This window comes from Symphalangus syndactylus, chromosome 18 (genome assembly GCF_028878055.3).
Source record: "Symphalangus syndactylus isolate Jambi chromosome 18, NHGRI_mSymSyn1-v2.1_pri, whole genome shotgun sequence".
Taxonomy (NCBI): Eukaryota; Metazoa; Chordata; class Mammalia; order Primates; family Hylobatidae; genus Symphalangus; species Symphalangus syndactylus.
Genome location: NC_072440.2, coordinates 16583083 through 16602504, shown reverse-complemented (window position 1 = coordinate 16602504; position 19422 = coordinate 16583083). Strand labels below are relative to the sequence as shown.

Genomic DNA, 19422 nt, shown 5'->3' with positions numbered 1-19422 from the left:
TGCGGACCGGCGGCAGTGGAGGGGCAGCCCCCTGGCTTCGGGTATGGATCACTGGATGCTGCTGCTAAGCAAATGTGAACCTCGATTTTCAGATTCGTGAAATAGGCTTAAAAACACCTAAGTCCCAAAGCTGCCAGCCTAAGGAGCACATGTTTTTGAACGCTGGCTTCACGCTGTCATTTAAGTCATTTCCTCCTCTTGGAGCCTCGGTTTCCACGTGGGTAAAATGATCGTGAAGAAAAGCACCGAGGAGTACTTTGAGCTCGAAGGGAGGCCATCCGTATGAAGGGCCAGATTCTGTCAATGGATCGATTCCCCCAATATTGATGGAAACCCCTGAGTGCACGCCCGTGCTGGGCGCAGGGCAAACAGCGACGCACGGGACAAAACAAGCTTGCAGAACAGCAGGGGGCGGAGAGGCTTTAAACAAGCCAACGGCCGGCACTTGTAGCGGTTCTGTTGCCAATGCCATTTAGACCCCAGTCCAGGATTCCGCGCTCGGGGTGCGAGAGGCCGCTCTGGGGGCGGGGCGGGACCCGGGCGGGACCCAGGCGGGGCGGGAGGGGCGGAGCGCCCGGGCCTATTAGGTCCCGCGCCGGCAGCCGGGCCGCAGACACGAAGCCTCCCGGGTGGCTCACAGACTCTGCCAGCATCGCCGCCGCCAGGTGAGTGCCCCCGACCCTGCTGCCGCCCGCCGCTCCGCCCAGCTCGAGCCCGGCGGTTAGCGCCCAGGTCGCGGCCCGGGTGCCGAGCGGCTGGAAGTGTGGGGACCCGTGCCCAGGTTTTTCAGCTCCAGCAAGTCGCTGGCGGGGCGACGTCTCGGGGCTCCGGCTCCGAAACGTCCCCTTTCTGCCCGGGGCTCCAGGTCCCCGACGTGCGATCGTGCCAGGCGCGGCCCCTGCGGACCTCAGTCTCCGCGCCTGTGCAATGGGGTGGTACCTCTGCGTCTCGCCGCGACGGCGGGACGCCCCATCGCCGCCGCACCGTCCTCGAGTGCGGCTTCCGGGCACCGGGCTCCGATCTCTGGGGTCGTGCGGACCCGGCCAGAGCGCAGCGCGGCACCGCCAGCCCACGGCCGTGGCCGCACAGCCCCGGTGCCCTTAAAAGAGGGAAGATGGCGTCGTGCCCGGTGCCGCCGGGACCGGCCCCCGGAGGCGCTGCGCACCTGAGGAAGGGCCAAGGAAAGGCTTCGTAACGGGACGCCCAGAAAGTCCGGAACAGGAACGTGCACACGGAGCGGCGCGCAGCAGCCCGCCCTCACTTGCCCACGCGCCCTGCACAGGTGCGCCCCAGACTGGGCGGGGACTAGAGCCCGGCAGGGGCGTGCGACCTTGTTTGGTAAATTGGGGGTGCGTCCCTGCGGGTGACCCGAGAGGGGTCCCCCGCCTGCGGGGCGCGGTCAGGACAAGGCTTGTGGGGTTCGGAGCTGGTCGTCCTCTGGGCTCTGGCCTCCTAAATGCGATCGCTTTCAAGCCCTTGATTGTCAGTTTTGCTAGAATGAGCCACTCGTGGGGTAGGATGTGGTTGTTGATGTTGTTGCTCTTACTATTGTAACATTTTTGTTGCTGTTTTAACGCAGTGTTTACTGTGGCCTGGGAGCCCGAGCTTCCCAGGGAGGGTTTGTGTCAGCCTCATGTCCCCACATTAGGAGAGGCGCAGTCTGGTGGGCACTAGCGCCAGGAAGTTCTTAACATCTGTCTGCCCCTGGGAGCAGGAGGCCTCATTTTCCAGGTGGAGAAACAGAGATTTCAGTCCCAGGAGGCACAGAAATGCCAGGGCTGTCTAGCTAGAAGCCAAGGGCCCTTTATGGAACCCAAGCCAAAACCTCTTTCCACTCTCCAGCCCTGTGACCTCGGAAGGGCTACTCCATCTCTCTGAACCTCAGTTTGTTCTGTTCACTCTGCAAAATGTATCCCTGAGGTTTCTGGCCAGGTGAAAGCCCCACTCAAGTTAGTAGCCTCCCTGGAGTTAAGACTACCCCGATTTCTACTTAATCTGGGCACGCCTTTGGAATAAGTTCTCAGGAATGGCACAGTTTGGGTGTTTTTTTGTTTTGTTTTGTTTTGTTTGAAACAGAGCTTTGCTCTTGTTGCCCAGGCTGGAGTGCAATGGCTGGGAATACAGGCGTGAGCCACCTCGCCCGGCTCAAGATTCTTACACATTTGACTTGCCTGTAATCCCAGCACTTTGGGAGGCTAAGGCAGGAGAATTGCTTGAACCCAGGAGGCGGAGATTGCAGTGAGCAGAGATGGTGCCACTGCACTCAGCCTGGGCTAACATGAGACTCTATCTCAAAAAAAAAAAAAAATAAATTACGTCTTGTGTCACAGAGCTGCAAATAAACCATTTCTCATCCCATCTCAACGGAAGGAGGTAATTGAGGAAGGGCTTGATTGGCCAGTGAGTCTTGAAGCTGACACCACTGCTGGTGGCATTTTCCCCTCTCCCTGGAAAGCATCCTGTTTTTAGCGAACTTATTAAATGTGTAGACAATTAATGGCTTTTTGCTTCCCCTGCTGCAGGCTTAGCAGATCCCATGAGATTTTGGCTACCCTCTGTGCCCAGAACAGTTTGGGCAGTATGGAGGAAGTCTCCGCACCAGTCTTTCTGTTGGTGGTCACCAGGAAGCCAGCAGTGTGTCTGAACTGGACACATGTGGCCTCTTCCTAGCCTCCCTTTGTCCTGCCACTGGTTGGTTGGGGCTGGGCCCTGGGAGAAACATAGAATGTGAGCAAATCAGTCCCCGGCCCCTAAGTTCCTTGTTGGCCCCGAGGCAGGCAGGAGAGGGGCGGGCACAGAGGGCAGCTGATTTTCCTAGTGTCAATATTAGGATGTGACAATACAAAACACCACTGGGCCTCGCCAGGCACTACATAGTAAACCTGTTTTTCTGGGGGTGGGACAGAACTTGGCACCCAGTTAGCCAGACTGAAAAGCCGTGCAGCAAAGAGAGAAAAGCTCACTTGTTTGAGTGAGCGTCCTTGTCATTTTGGATATTTAAGATTAAGTATTCTTGACCCCCCCCTCCCCGAGACGGAGTCTTGCTCTGTTGCCCAGGCTGGAGTGCAGTGGCGTGATCTCGGCTCAGTGCAACCTCTGCCTCCCAGGTTCAGGTGATTCTCCTGCCTCAGCCTCCCGAGTAGCTGAGATTACAGGCATGTGCCACCATGCCAGGCTAATTTTTGTATTTTTAATAGAGATGGGGTTTCATCACGTTGGCCAGGTGCCAGGTTGGTCTCGAACTCCTGACCTTGTGATCCGCCCACCTCAGCCTCCCAAAGTGCTGGGACTACAGGTGCAAGCCACCATGCCTGGCCAAGAGATGACATTTATTATGAGTGACAGTATCTTGGAGATTAGAGGCTCCCTTTCATGTGAGGGCAAAGAGAGCCGCCTGATTCCAGGAAGAGCCGAACTTCCCTGTGCAGACAGTGGCACATCATGAAGATAAATCCAAGCTCGGACTGTGAGGTGGTCAGTACGGTTGTGCGCCTTGCAGAGCAACAGGCTCACAGCTGCCTCTTAGTGGGCACTTACTGTATACCATGCATGCAGCATTTCACCTCCTTCTCAGGGCTACATCTGCCCACGGGGCTTTCTCTCCTGCCCTTTAACAGAAGGTGATACTGTCCGGTCCAAGGTGTCCCAGCCAGGAACAGCCTGCCATTGTGAGCCCAGCACCAGATTAACCCCTTCCCTCATTCTCAGGATTTTGCAGTGAACTCTCAGGCCTTCCTCGGGCTGTCTGCATCCTCTCACCAGCTTTCACTGGGTCCCTGCTCTGTTCTGGGGCCATGCAGGTTCCCGGCTGGCTAGGGCAGACACACAGGTAAACATTTAACAAGGCCTTGATGGGCTGAGTGCCTAATCCAGGTCTGTTTACCCAAGGTGCTGGGATAACGCAGATGAGGAGCATTTAATTGTGTCCTGGGGAGGGTGGGGAGGAAGTGACCTGTGCCTGAGCCCCAAGGAAGCAGTGAGTCCCCCGTGCCTGCCTGGGGGATGTTGGTAACAGAGGGGAGATGTAAAGGAGGAGTTGGGGTGTGAAAGGGCTGGGGTGCAAGTTCATAGGGGAGACCCAAACACTGAAGCGGGGCCCAGGGGCCGTACCTGCCTCTCAAGCCTCAGGGTCAGGGCCAGGGTGAGCAGTCTTCATATTCTTCAGCTTCAGCGTTTCAGAACTTGTTTTATTTGTTTATTTATTTTTTTGAGATGGAGCCTCGCTCCCGTCGCACAGGGTGGAGTGCAGTGGCTTGATCTCGGCTCACTGCAACCTCCACCTCCTAGGTTCAAGTGATTCTCCTTCCTTTTTGAGTGAGTCTTGCTCTGTCGCCCAGGTTGGAGTGTGGTGGCACGATCTTGGCTCACTGCAACTTCCGTCTCTCAGGTTTAAGTGATTCTTCTGCCTTAGTTTCCCGAGTAGCTGGGACTACAGGTGCCCGCCACCACGCCCAGCTCACTTTGGTATTTTTAGTAGAGACACTGTTTCACCAGGTTGACCAGGGGGGTCTTGAACTCCTGACCTTAGTTGATCCATCTGCCCTGACCTCCCAAAGTGCTGGGATTACAGGAGGGAGCCACCGCGCCCTGGCCCAGAACTTGTTTTAAATATGAACTTTTGAAACTTAACAACTGTAGACCCGGGTGGTGGCTTGGCATTCTCTGCCTCCTTCATGGTGATAAAAAGGCACAAGCTTCCCCTTTTTGGGGTCATTTCAAAATCAGTCAAGAGAATTATTAGTCTGTTACACTTCCTCTACGGTTAGGATTATTTTTATAGGTGTTCGAACAGGAAAGGACATAGAATAAAATCTCCTCCCCTAACTTTTTGATACAGGGTCTTACTCTGTCGCCCAGGCTGGAGTGCAGTGGCGCAGTCACAGCTCACTGCAGACTCAACCTCCTGGGCTCAAGTGAGCCTCTCGCCTTGTCCTCTTAAAGTGCTAGGAGCCTCCAAAAGGCTAAGCTGTGAGGTTGGGTAGGTTACATGTATTAAATGCATTTTTTTTTTTTTTTTTTGAGACAGTTTGGTTCTTGTCACCCAGGCTGGAGTGTAATGGCATAATCTCGGCTCACTACAACCTCTGCCTCCCAGGTTCAAGTGATTCTCCTGCCTCAGCCTCCCAAGTAGCTGGGATTACAGGCGCCAGCCACCACGGCCGGCTAATTTTTGTATTTTTAGTAGAGACGGGGTTTCACCATGTTAGCCAGGATGGATTCCATCTCCTGACCTCGTGATCCACCGCCTTGGCCTCCCAAAGTGCTGGGATTACAGGCGTGAGCCACCATGCCCGGCCTGGTGAAACCCCGTCTTTACTAAAAATACAAAATCATCTGGGTGTGGTGGCGTGCACCTGTAGTCCCAGGTACTTGGGAAGTTGAGGTGGAAAGATCGCCTGAGCCCAGGGAGGTGGAGACTACAGCGGGCCATGTTCATGCCACTGCACTCCAGCCTGGGTGACAGAGAGACCCTGTCTCAAAATAATAATACTCCATATTGGGCCTCTCACAGGGGAATCCTGGGGGGAGCTGCAGCTCAGGGTGACTCCCATCTTGTCACTAGCCAGGTGACCCCTTCATTCTGGAGCCTTAGCTCTGAAAGCCCCAGGCAGGGGTGCCGTTTCAGACGCACCTTTTCCATTTCAAAGGCTCTGATTCTAGATCTTGAAGCCGGATGCGGCGCTGGCACTTGGCTTCAGTTTCCACTGTGACAGACGGAGGTCTCCCAGGCCCAGCCCAGGCAGCCAAGCCCATCCTGGAATCAGAACACACTGAGCACATTTTGTAGGGTGGCACCTTTTTATCCAAGTTACTAGCTACACATCAGTGTTTAAAGAGAAAAAAGTGAACTTTCTTTTTTTTTTTTTTCTTGAAACTTGAGGAAACAAGGTACGCACTACGGATTTTTTTTTTCTTTTCTTTTTCTTTTCTTTTTTTTTTTTGAGCCAGTCTCGCTCTGTTGCCCAGGCTGGAGTGCGGTGGCGCTATCTCGGCTCACTGAAAGCTCTGCCACCCGGGTTCACGCCATTCTCCTGCCTCAGCCTCCCGAGTAGCTGGGACTACAGGTGCCCGCCACCACGTCTAGCTAATTTTTTTTTTGTATTCTTAGTAGAGACAGGGTTTCACCGTGTTAGTCAAGATGGTCTCGATCTCCTGACCTCGTGATCCGCCCGCCTCAGCCTCCCAGAGTGCTGGGATTATAGGCGTGAGCCACCGCGCCCGGCTTTTTTTTTTTTCTTAAAGAAAACTAAATGCATGTCTGCAGTGCGGTAGAAGTGTCTATTTTTCATACTGTGGGGGAAAGTGTGCTGCTTTTTGGAGATGGACTGGAATGTCTGGTTTGTGTCCCTGGGCCCAGCGGCTATGCCTGTTTTCTGTAGAAGGTGCCATAGTGAGACCCAGGGCCACTCCTTCCTGCCTTGGTGCTGTTTAGAGCTGGGAGCCTGTGTACTCCCGGCCTGTTTCTGCCTCCTATTCAACCACTCTGATGTGGGGAGACAAAAAGCAATAGAATTTTTGGACACTGTGGTGAACACGTTGATTTGAACTATTTTAGTAAAAGGAGTAACAAACAGGATTGTGATAGTGTATACTTGGAGCTAAAGGGCTCTTTGTGAGCCTCCAGAAAATAATAACTCATATTTATTGAGCATTCACTCGTGACTACTGTACCTGATTTATCTCATTTAATCTTCACAGCAACCCCAGGAGGTAGATTTTACTGAGGAGGAAACTGAGGCACAGAGAAGCTAGCTGCTTCCCCAAGAGTAGCCCATGTATGAGTGAAGCTGAGCAGGCTGGCCCCAGAGCCCAAGCCCCCTACCCCTGCTGCAGCTGACGTTTCAGGGATGACAGCGTCAAGGGCCCTGATCCCCTTGGTCTTGAACTAAGCTCCTGCGACCTGCCCGCTTCGGCCTCCCGAAGGGCTGTGATGACAGCGCAGTGGTGCCTGCGATCTATGGCTTCAATTTTTCAGGGCTGCCAGGTCCATGCAGGGTGTGTGTGGGATGTATCCCTAGAAATCAAAGGTCATGTGCATGTGTGACTGGTGGATGCTGATTGTCGCACTACCCTCCAGAAAGGCAGCAGCATGTGCAGTCCACTGTGGCATCCTGAGCTGTGAGTGGCCTCTGGTCTCCTCTCTTCTAAGGCTGTTCATTGTGTTAACCAGCTTTTCTGGAGCCCCTGCTAGGTGGTGGAAAATGGGCAGTAGTGTATCTTTTCATCCTTTCAGCAGCCCTGGAGGCCTGGCTGTTTCTGCAAGGCTCAGAGGTGAGCTGGTTGTTCTGCCTCACACAGCAGGGGCCGAGCAGGGGGTGGAACTGAGGTCCAGCCTGGCTGCAGGCTCAGGGCATTTCCTGCTGGGCTGCACTGGAGTTGTGTGTGCTCCAAGGGCTTTGCGTCCCCCACCCACATGGCCAGGGCCAGGCTGTGACTGGGAGGGTTGCAGGTAGAAGACTGGACCAGGGTTTTCTAGCTGGGCCTACTCAGCTGGCCCTCCCTGTGACCCCAGCGTGGCCCCTGACCCTCTCGGTTTGCCTGCCTGTGAAATGGAAAGTGTCAGATCCCGCCTGCTTGGCTTTGACAGGACTGGGTGAGGTCATGAGAGTCTGAGGGTCCCTACCAGGAGTCCAACCTTACCCTCAGGTCCAGCCCCACCCACCTCTGCCCCCAACCCCGCTCTGACACTCCTGCAGCCTCAGCCCTTGGACACCTGCTGAGGGCTGTGCAGGGCACATCGCTACTTGCTTGTGCTTCTGCGCAAACTGGGAGGGGCTTGGGAGGTAAATGGCGTTTCCCCATCTCCCAGATGAGCCACAGGCGAGCTGTTGAGTGCAGAGCTGTTCACCAAATGCAGGCTGCTCTGTCCAGAACCTGCCCTCCCTCCCACTCTGAGCCCTGCAGGTGCCCTCAAGGCCGTGGGTGTGGCACTCTTTTCTGCACATACTAGATTTGCATCCTAACCTCTTAGGGTAAAATAGGGCTTCTGACTGGCGCCTGGTGTTTCCACTGGTGAATGTGTAGGAGGCTAAGTGTGGGCTGTAGCCTGGGTGGGGACACATGGCTAGGTGTGTCTTCCTTCACCAAAGAAGGGTTTCAACTACTCATTTGCAAGTTTTCTGTAAAAAAAAAAAAAGATAATAAAAACCAGTCCAGTTTCCTGGATCTGCAGCTGCAGTGACCTCACAGTGGGTCCTCTGGGAATAGATTGCCTTCATGTCTTCAGTCAACAAACATATGTCTGCTCTATGCCAGGCCTTGGGCTGAGAACCAGAAACTGATAAGAGCAGCAGCTCCTCTCTTAGCGGTTTACTCTGTGCCGGATCATTTCATCCCGACAACAGTCCTGTGCAATGGGTGTTACTAGTATCTCCATTCTAATTTGTTGTTTTTTTTTCTGATATGGAGTCTTGCCCTGTAGCCCAGCCTGGAGTGCAGTGGTCAGCTGGAGCCAGAGGGGAGCAGAGACAGGGGCTGCAGGACCCCCAGGAGGCTCCCAAGCAGACTCTGAGGGTCCAAGAAGGTGATGCCTGAATAGGCCAGCCTCATACCCATCCTCTCAGTACTTTAGGAGGCCCAGGTGGCAGTTGAAGCCAGGAGTTCCGAGACAAGCCTGGGCAACAAAGCAAGACCCTATCTCTACAGCAGTTCTATAAAAATGAGCCAGGTGCAGTGTGGTACATAGCTGTCCAGTTACCCTGCAGGCTGAGGTGGGATGATTGCCTGAGCCCAGGAGTTTGAGGCTGTAGTGAGCCATGATCAGGCCACTGCACTCCAGCCTGGGCAAAAGAGTGAGACCCTGTCTGTGAAAAAATAATAATAATAAAATTTAATTTTTTAAAAAAGACCAATAGGCATAGGCATGGGCCAGTCTGAGGTTGGCTGGTGAGCTCTGCACATCTGAAGACTTTGGAGGCATGGCAGGACCAGGCACCATCCATGGAAAGCGTACTTGAGTGTGGTTAGAGCGGGAACCAAGATTGGGGTGGCAGGGCCACAGCGGGAGGGCCTATTAGTTGATGTGGCACAAGCCCCCCACTTTTTTTTTGAGACAAGTCTTCCTCTGTCACCCAGGCTGGAGTGCAGTGGCGCAATCTTGGCTCACTGCAACTTCTGCCTCCTGCCTCAGCCTCCCAAGTAGCTGGGATTATAGGTGAGCGCCACCATACCTGGCTAATTTTTGTAGTTTTAGTGGAGATGGCATTTCACCATGTTAGCCAGGCTAGTCTCAAACTCCTAAGCTCAGGTGATCCACCTGCCTCTACCTCTCCAAGTGCTGGGATTACAGGCGTGAGCCGCACCGCACCAGGCCAGGTCTAGGGAGCCGAACAGAGCAGTGACAGGGTCAGGGTTGAGGCTGCTACCTTGAGATTGGGCTGGAGAGAACGCTACTGAAGGCTGGAGACCAGTAAGGCATTCAGAGCTGGTGCAAGGTAGGAGCTGACCAGGACTGGGCCTCCCTTGGGCTCGTGGGGTGACCAGAGAGACCAGAGCAGGAGGTTGCTGCTGTAAGGACCCTCCTGGGCAGGCCGCCCACCTTCCACTCCCTGGCTCCACACCGAGTTTCCCCATGCAGATCTGGGCCCCAAGGCCAGCCTAGGCCCGGTTGGTGATGGGATCTTTGCCATTCCTATCAAGTCAATCTTAGGGCCTGGGCTCAGAGGCCGGATGTTAAAGGCTCAGATTAGGTCACTTCTTTGATGTGGTAGAGGGTAATGGGTATTTAATGAGTTAATCCAAAGTGCTGTAATCCCAGTACTTTGGGAGGCTGAGGTGGGTGGATCACTTGAGATCAGGAGTTGAGACCAGCCTGGCCAACATGGCGAAACCCCGTCTCTACTAAAAATACAAAAATTAGTTTGGTGTGGTGGCATGTGCCTGTAATCCCAGGTACTTGGGAGTCTGAGGCAGGAGAATCACTTGAACCTGGGAGGCGGAGGTTGCAGCTGAGCTGAGATGACACCACTGCACTCCAGCCTGGGCAACAGAGTGAGACTCTGTCTCAAAACAAAACAAAACAAAACAAAACAAAACACTACCACCAACAAAAACACAATAGATGGGGAAACTGAGGCTGGGGCAGGAAGGGTTGGGCTAGGGTATCAACCTAAGGTGAGACGTGAACCTGGGCCTACTCAGATGGGGAGGTTGGCGGGGTGGGGAGCTTGAAAGGGTCTTGCAGGCAGAGCGTGGGTGACTGACTCCTCAGGTAGGCCTGACCTGCACTCTGCTGCAGACCCTGGACAGCGTAGCCCACTCTGGTGGCTGGGGCCTTCTTCCTATCTGGCGCCTAAGGATTCTGGGAATGCCTGCTGGGTAAGGGGGCTGTTGGGACAGTGGGTCAAGGCGAGGCTCAGGGCAGCTCACAGCTCAGCTCACAGTGAGCCGCGAGGTTCCACTGTCGCTCTGGCTTTGTGGGGCATGGAGGTACTGGGGTCTCCGGGAGCATAGAGCAGGAGACTGCCTTTTTTGAGGGGAAGGGAAAGGGGGGAAAAGCAAACAAGGGCTGGAGCTGCTTTCCTAGGGAAATGGCATTTGCATAGACACCCAAGGCAGCTGGAAGTTCTGGACACAGTTCTTCTAATGCCACCTTAACACGCACACGGCTGGCTGTCTATACAATGTAAAACATCTCATCTGTGAAATTTTATTTTTTCTTTTTGAGTCAGAATCTAGCTCTGCCTCCCAGGTTCAAGCTGGGATTACAGGCATATGTCACCACGCCTGGCTAATTTTGTATTTTTATTAGAGGCGGGGTTTTACCATGTTGGCCAGGCTGGTCTCAAACTCCTGACCTCAGGTGATCCGCCCGTCTCAGCCTCCCAAAGTGCTGGGATTACAGGCGTGAGCCACCGCACCTGGCCCATCCATCTCCCTTGAATGCTGAAAGCAAGTCGTGAGCACACGCTTGTGCCTAGGTCTGTGGGAGGGCAGCCCTATGCGTCCTGCCTGCCGTCAGTTCTCTCTCGCCTGAGGGGCAGGGAGACTTGGAGCTCTGTCCCTTCTTGGTTTAGTCATGAACTTCTCTAAGCCTCAGTGTCCTGTGTGAACAAACAGTTCAGTGAGATGGTGGGAGGGCGGAGTGTTCTATCAGCAGGCATGGGGAATTAAAAATTAAGAACACCCAGGGCATTATGGTAAGAAAACAATGAGCTGAAGCATAAAGGTAATGGTTAGTGCCAACTTCCTCCCAGTGTGCCAGGCCCTGATCAAAGTACATGAAGGAGTTCCTTGTCTTCCCAATAGCCCAGGGCGGGGCTCTCAGACCATGAAACCCATTTCACAGATGAAGAAACTGACACACTGCTGCTAACTGCCAGAGCCTGGCTTTGAACTAGGCCCTTAGATTCCCGTGCCACAGTCATCGTCATCATCATCTAGATCTAAGGCTGTTTGGTACCCTGTGGGGTAAATGTGGGGTACATGATGGTGAATCAGGTCGCAGAACCCTTCTCTGCCATCATGATGAAACATTTGTTGGCATGGGAATTTGCAGTGATCATAGTTAGGAAGGCCTTTGGTGGCAAAGAACAGGAAACTCAGTGAATGGTGATGAGGACACATTTGGGTTCATTTTTCTTACACACAGTTGGAGGAGACAGCTCAGCGACACCCTCAGGCCTGGCCGCTCTCTGCCTCCCCGCTCTGCTCTTCTTGGCCAGCCCCTGCAGCTCCATCTTTGAAGGAGCTGCCCTGGCTGTATCTGCTCCCTGGCATCCAACCCCTGCCTCCAGTCTCTGAGCCCTCATTGACCAGAACTGGGTTACACGGTTGTCACCAGCTGCAAGGGATACTGGGAAGCTGAGGGAGAGGAGGGCCATGGTTGGCTTAGATGAATGAGGATGCAGGGCCACCCCGAAGAAAACTGGGATTCTATCAGCAAAGAGCCAGGTGGAATGGATATTGGAGAGGTAAATAGCATCTGCCAGTAAAGAAGGCTGTAAAACACTGTATAGGGTGATCCCATTTGTGAAGAAGAATGTGTGATGCGCACTCGTGTTTAGGAAAAACACTAGAAGAATTAGCGATGGTCTCTCTGGGAATGGGGTTTGTGGTACGTTTTTCTCATGCTGCCTCTCTGCCTTTCTTCTCAAGAGAAACAGCAGACACCAAAGAACAGGTGTAGCCTTCTGTTAAGTGGTACAGAGGAATCGCCCTGCAGCCTGGCCTCTGTCCCCTGTGCTGACAGCAGGTGCCTGGGTTTTCTGCTTTGACAGGTTCTTGAGGGCTGGTGTCGGGAGAGAACTTCTAATATTATACTCTGATTTTGTTTCACAAAGAAGAAAAAGGCCGGGCGTGGTGGCTCACGTCTGTAATCCCAGCACGTTGGGAGGCCGAGGTGGGGTGGATCACTTTGAGGTCAGGAGTTCAAGACTAGCCTGGCCAACATGGTCTTTACTAAAAATACAAAATAATTAGCCAGGTGTAGTGGCGCATGCCTGTAGTTCCAGCTACTCGGGAGGCTGAGGCAGGAGAATTGCTTGAACCCAGGAGGCGGAGGTTGCAGTGAGCGAGATTGTGCCACTGCACTCCAGCCTGGGCGACAAAGCAAGACTCAGTATCCAAAAACAAAGAAGAAAGAAAGAAAGGGCCCTTATGAATCATCTTCAAGTCCCTCCCTTCCAAAAACAGAGATGCTGGGCAACTTGCCCAGAGGCACACAGCCAGCATGTAGCAGGATTTATGCCCGTGGGAGCTGGGGTTGGGGGATATTGACGGCTTTAGCGGATCAAAAGAGCGGGTGAGTAGGGCTATGCAAACTGGGGGTCATCCTGTGAGAGAGCCCCCAGACTGCTCAGTTCTTAGGGGTCCAGTCATATGCTGTTTTTTGCCCCAGAGGAGAAATGTCCGAAGGGAGACCCATCTCCAGAGACATCGTGATGGAGATCCTCCTGTATGGGCAGCCCCTGGAACCCCCGACCATGGAGGTTCTTGGCGTGACTGACCCTGAAGAGGACCTGAACCCTATGGAGGACTTCGATCCTTTGCAGTGCATGGAGGGCAGGTAGGTCCCCATGGCCTGCCCCACCCCATGCCTGATAGTGACTTCAGGGTGGGCTGGATGAGCAGACCTTCTGTGAGTGGGGGAGCACCTGCAGATGCCTCCCAGGTGGGCCTCCGAGAGGAAGATTTCTCGGATGTGGGCATGGAGGCTTCTGCCCTGGGAGTGGCTTCACTTTGCTGCCCCACCCTCCCCTGACACCCACTCACAGACCCCTGGACAGCCAGCATGTTCACAGTCCCAAGATGGACCTGGGGCCACTGGCTGTCAAAATGGCACAGTGTTTGGGCCTCAGGGAGCTAGACAGGCCCTTAGCGACCTGCTGAGTACATCAAGGCCTCTTGAAGGAGGTGGCTCTGTTGCCAGAAAGGGGACCTGATCCAGATCCCAAGAGAGGGTTCTTAGATCTCAAGCAAGAAAGAATTTGGGCCACATGCAGTGGCTCGCACCTGGAATCCCAGCACTTAGGGAGGCTGAGGCAGGAGGATCACTTGACGTCAGGAGTTCGAGACCAGCCTGGCCAACATGGCAAAACCCTGTCTCTACTAGAAATACAAAAAGTAGCTGGGCCCGGTGGCACATGTCTGTAGTCCCAGCTATTCGGGGGGCTGAGGCAGGAGAATCTCTTGAACCCAGGAGGCAGAGGTTGCAGTGACCCAAGGTTGCAAAAATGCACTCTAGCCTGGGCAACAGAGCCAGACTCCATCTCAAACAAAGAAAACCGACTCTGTAGGCAGAGTAGCGGCATGGGCTGCTCGACTGAATATACTTCATTATTTCCTGATTACATCCTAAACAAGGGACGGATTATTCATGAGTTTCCGGGTAAGGGGTGGGCAGTTCCCGGAACTGAGGGTTCCTCCTCCTTTTAGACAATATAGGGCAACTTCCTGACGTTGCTGTGGCATTTGTAAACTGTCGTGGCACTGGTGGGAGTGACTCCAACATGCTAATATAGTTGGTGCACAATGAATAGTGAGGATGACTGGAGGTCACTTTTGTGGCCATCTTGGCTTTGGTGGGCTTTGGCTGGCGTCTTTGCCGAATCCTGTTTTGTCAGCAGGGTCTTTGTAACCTGTATCTTATGCTGATGTCCTATCTCATCCTGTGACTTAGAATTCCTAGCCTCCTGGGAATGCAACCCAGTAGGTCTCAGCCTTTTGTTACCCAGCCCCTATTCAAGATGGAGTCGCTCTGGTTCAATTGCCTCTGACGGCTCTCATTTTAGAAAACCAGAACCGGGCGGGACGCTGTGGCTCATGCTTGTAATCCCAGCACTTTGGGAGGCTGAGGTGAGCGGATCACCTGAGGTTGGGAGTTCGAGAGTAGCCTGGCCAACATGGTGAAACCCAACCTCTACTAAAAATAAAAATATTACTCAGGTATGGGGTGGGGGTGGCGGGGGGAATGGGCGCCTGTAGTCCCAGCTACTTAGGAGGCTGAGGCAGGAAAATCACTTGAACCCGGGAGGTGGAGGTTGCAGTGAGCCCTGAGATCGTGCCACTGCACTCCAGCCTGGGCAACAGAGTAAGACTCCATCTCACAAAAAAAGAGAAAGTAAAGAAAGAGGAAGAAAAACGAAAGAAAACCAGAACCTATGGAAGAGCCTGAGGAGGCCATGCAGTTCCTGGTCCCGGTTTCAAAGAATCACTGAGGCATGAAGAAGAGATCTTCCTCAGACTGACAAGGGCCCTGGAGGCAGCAGGATTTGCTTGGGGTTTCAGGGGCCAAGGTCTAGTAGGACCTGACCCTTGTACTTTGTCAGCTGCTTCCAGCTATGTCCAGCACATGGCAGCATACCCAGATGTCCAGGCACACCCTGCCTTCCCAGCCTTTTTTTTTTTTTTTTGAGACAGAGTCTCTGTCACCCAGGCTGGAGTGTAGTGGCATGATCTTGGCTTACTGCAACCTCCACCTCTCGGGTTCAAGTGATTTTCCTGCCTCAGCCTCCTGAGTAGCTGGGAGTGCAGGCGTGCACCACCATGCCCGGCTTTTTTTTTTTTTTTTTTTTTGAGACGGAGTCTCGCTGTGTTGCCCAGGCTGGAGTACAAACAGTGGCATGATCGCTGCTCACCACAAGCTCCGCCTCCCTGGTTTACGCCATTCTCCTGCCTCAGCCTCCTGAGTAGCTGGCACTACGGGCACCCGCCACCACACCCAGCGAAATTTTTGTATTTTTAGTAGAGACGGGGTTTCATCATGTTAGCCAGGATGGTCTCGATCTCCTGACCTCGTGATCCGCCTGCCTCGGCCTCCCAAAAAGTGCTGGGATTCCAGGCGTGAGCCACCGTGCCCAGCCAGGACTGGCACTTTCATTCTTCCCCTGGTACAGATGAGGAACGTGAGCAGCTGACCTCAGTAGTTTCTACCCTGAGCCTGGAAGAGAATGGTCAGGTCTGACCTGGGCTGTTGCTTTCTGCTGGGGAATCCTGGCTCTGATGTGGCACCTCCCACAGGCCAGGGACAAGCTCCAGGTTCCCCAGGATTCTTTTCTGCTCAGGATTTTTTTTTTTCAGCCTCAGGATTTTTAGTCATTAAGGATTGGGCTGGCTGGGATTTTAGAACTGGAGGCACCTGTCCATTAATGGACAAGGTTGGAGGACATGAAGCCTGGGGCAGTGTTTTCCTGAGGTTCCCCAGGGTAACAGGAGGTAGGACCACAGCCCCCAACCCTGATTGCCAGCCCACCCCTGTACCCCCCCCACCTGCATCCCCTCCAAGTAGGGAGTGTAGGCCCAGGGCATTGGCAGGTCAGGTGGGTGGGGCCAGGGCCCAGGCCCGGCCTCAGCTCAGGGCCCCTTGGAGTCCCACTTCCCTGGGAATTCCCCCGCTGTAGTCACTGGGATGGAATGCACACAGGTCCCTGGTGGAGGCCCAGACCAGCAAGCTGGGAGGGTGGGGAGTGTCTTAGTCTTTGTGTGGGAGTGGATGCGGGTGGGGTGTAGGATCAAGGATGTGGTTTAGTGGGGTGCCCACTAGGGGCTTCTTAGTCCCCCCATTCTGAGAGGGGTGGTGCCAGCAGGGCTGGTTTCAGGATTGGGAACCAGGACACAGGTCTTAGAGCCCCCTCACCTCCCACAGAGGAAGGTAAGCTGCAACCCCTGTGGGAAGGGGGCTCAGCCATCCGGGGGACTCAGCACCCCCAGACCTGCCTGTTCCCCTTGGCCAGCCTCAGCCATCCGGGGGCTCAGCACTCCCAGACCTGCCCGTTCCCCTTGTCCACCGTTTCCACCAAAGCCCACAGGTGGGCCTGCCCAGGATTCTTTTTGAAATAACTTGCACCTCTGGGGCCACCCACGGATGGGACATCACGGGTATCTCTGAATCCAAGTGGGAGCCGGAAGGGGGATACAGGGAGGCCCACTCACTGCCTGCCCCGAATCTGACACCATCTCTTATCCTCCGGGCCACTCCCAGCTGCACACAATCCATCGGCTGGGTGGGTCCAGGTGCATGTGGCCTCCACCGCACAGCCACAGCCCTAACTCATCTGTGTGCTCCCTGCAGTGACGCGTTGGCCCTGCGGCTGGCCTGCATCGGGGACGAGATGGACGTGAGCCTCAGGGCCCCGCGCCTGGCCCAGCTCTCCGAGGTGGCCATGCACAGGTAGCCAGCCTATGCCCTATGCCTCTACACCTGGGGAGGGGCCCTGGGCGGTGGGTGGAGGCCCTGAACGCAGCATAGGGCTGGGCCCTGAGGAAGCTCTGAGGGGGATGTGCCTTGACACACTCTGGGGCTGTACAGAAACCCTTGGCTGCTTCCCACACCTCCCCTGGGAGTCCCCAGCTCCTGGCACTCGCCCCCTGCCACCTGTCCCTGGCATTCCTGGGCAACAAAGCAGAGCCCAGGGCCCTTTTCTCTCTCGCCGTCCTCCTCGAGCCCAGATGGTACATTTCCACTGTGGTCTGAAAAGGAGGTGCTACGTGAGCTCAGATCCTAGACCCTGGGGGCTGGGCCTCTCAGCTAGCCTCCAGTGGGGGAACAGAGTGGGCAGTGGCTTTCGAGGGCCCTGTAGAATGCGGGTTTATTTTCCATGTGGCCAGCTCCGGAAGACAGGGCCAAACATCCGGTGGGCTGGCGGGCGGCTGGCTGGCGGAGGAAGCAGGAAATTGGAATGAATTTGACCACAAACAGCCCATACCACGCGGCCCCTGCAGGTGGAGGAGCCCACGGAAAGGGCCCCGGGTGGCTGTGGGGTGGGAGGGCACAGGCCCCTGCTCCCCACAGTTGTGATGGTGTCATGTAAGTACAGGCTGTCCCTACCTGTTCCTGCAGTAATGGCTTTGTGCCCCCATCCTCTTTGTCTGTAGCCTGGGTCTGGCTTTCATCTATGACCAGATTGAGGACATCAGAGATGTTCTTAGAAGTTTCATGGACGATTTCACCACCTTTAAGGAGAACATAATAAGGCTCTGGAGATCCCCGAACCCCGGGTCCCGGGTAAGAGCCTTGAGATTCCTGATCCTGACTTGCGCTGCGGCCCGTGGGGGCTGTCAGAGCCATTCCTCAGGGCGCCACAGTCCCCACCACTCCCCACAGTCCCCACCGCTCCCTGTCATCTTCTGTGTCACCTGTGTCCACATCTGCCTGGTCCCATGGGCTTTTGGGTTTGAGATTCCTGGTTGTGAGTGCACAAACCAATGCAGGGTCCTGGGTCTCCCTCTGGCCCGAGAGCCTTCACATGGCAGGCAGGACTCTCGTCTCCTGGCCAGGGCAGGGGCCTCCCTGAGCAGCCTTCCTGGTCCCATGGTGCCCACTCTGCACCGCCCACCACCAGGGCAGCTGACTGCCCTCACCCGTGTCCACCAGGTGTCTTTGCCTGTGTCCCGCAGACTGGCAGGCCCAGGCCACGCTGGCCTCTCTGGCCATGTCCTCAGGGCCACTTTCCCCCTCTCCTGAACTCCTTCCTTCTCTGGTCCCCTGGAGCTCCTTCCCAGTCCCCACCTCCCTGGGCTTCCCCTTGGCACTCCGCTGTCACCCGTCTGGCCCCATTGCTGGGGCCTGCCCCGAGCCTGACTCCTCTGCTTTGCTCCCACAGGTGTCCCGCGAACAGGTGATGCTGGCGCTGCTGCTGCTGATGCTGGCGCTGCTGCTGCTGATGCTGGCGCTGCTGCTGCTGCTGCTGGTGCTGCTCAGCAGGGGCCTGCACCTGCTGCTCAATTGAGGCCCCGGTGTCTCAGGGCGGGGCTGGCCCCACCCCTGTGACCACTGCCCTGGAGGTGGCGGCCTGCTGCTGTTGTCTTTTTAACTGTTTTCTCATGATGCCTTTTTATATTTAAACTCTGAGATAGTGCTGGAACACTGCTGAGGTTTTATACTCAGGTTTTTGGGTTTTTTTTTTATTCCAATTTTTGTTTTTTCTAAGAGATGAATTCCTATGGCTCCGAAATTGTTAGCTGTTAACTGTGGCCTGTGCCCAGGAAGAGCCATTCACTCCTGCCCCTGCCCACACGGCAGGTAGCAGGGGGAGTGCTGGTCACACCCCTGTGTGATGCCCTTGGCAAAGAATCTACTGGAATAGATTCCGAGGAGCAGGAGTGCTCAATAAAATGTTGGTTTCCAGCAGTCTCTGGTCCTCTCTGGGGGGTTGGCAGCATGGGCTTCCTCTTGCCCCAGGGAGGCACACTGTGTTGGTGGGGAGGGCAGGGCCTGTGTGCTCCTCATCAGATCCTTCCTGCAAACGGGGACCCCAAATGCTGTCTTGGTTTGGCCCGACAGTTTGCCTTCTCCCTTGTCCTGGTCTGTGGCCTAAAATCCACTGTTGGGGGTTATTTCCTTTGGGCTTTCAGTTCCTCTTTAGGGGATGCCTGTCTCTCCCTGCACAGACTCCCCGCCAGAGGGATGCAGCCATGGCTCCACTCACAGGGACAGGTGTGGTGGGGATGGGGGTGCAGGACAAGGGGCACCAGGGGCAGGAGGGCCAGGCCCCTGCTTTGTACCTTTGTAGGCTTGGTACCTGCCCTGGGCCTTGGCCTCGTACCATTTGTAGACCCCACCAGGCCTCCCTCCCAGGACGTGGGCTCTGTGTCTGCCCTCTACCCCAAATGTCAGAGCTGGGCTAGGCTGGCCACCATCCTCCAGCCCTCAACACCCCCATCCCTAGAGCTGGGAGATGCAGCTGTTCATATCTCCCAGGCTAGCTGGGCTGACCTTGCATCCTGCTCACTCCTCCCTCCGTCCTGGCCTCCAAACCAAAGTGGACCCCCAATAGGCCTTCCTGCCCCTTTATGTCTTCTCTCCCCAAGGCCTGGCCCTTTGCAGCCTTTTTGTTTTTAATTAAGAGACCGGGCTTTCCTGTGTTGCCCAGGTCGGCCACCAACTCCTGGGCTCAAGCAGTCCTCCCACCTCAGCCTCCCAAATAGCTGGGTCTGCAGGCACACAGCCCTTTGCAGCTTTGAGGCCTGACTTCACACCCCGTT

At 55.1% G+C, this 19422-nt stretch overlaps 1 protein-coding gene across 1 annotated transcript; it reads left to right on the top strand.

Annotated features, from left to right (window-relative positions):
* Window positions 1-557: 557 nt before the first annotated feature.
* Window positions 558-18568, top strand: BIK (BCL2 interacting killer). The gene is made up of 5 exons (XM_055252507.2): window positions 558-665; window positions 12839-13006; window positions 16511-16609; window positions 17314-17443; window positions 18042-18568. Exons 2-5 carry the CDS (start codon window positions 12846-12848, stop codon window positions 18165-18167), a joined length of 516 nt encoding a protein of 171 aa, XP_055108482.2. The 5' UTR covers window positions 558-665; window positions 12839-12845; the 3' UTR covers window positions 18168-18568.
* Window positions 18569-19422: the final 854 nt, after the last annotated feature.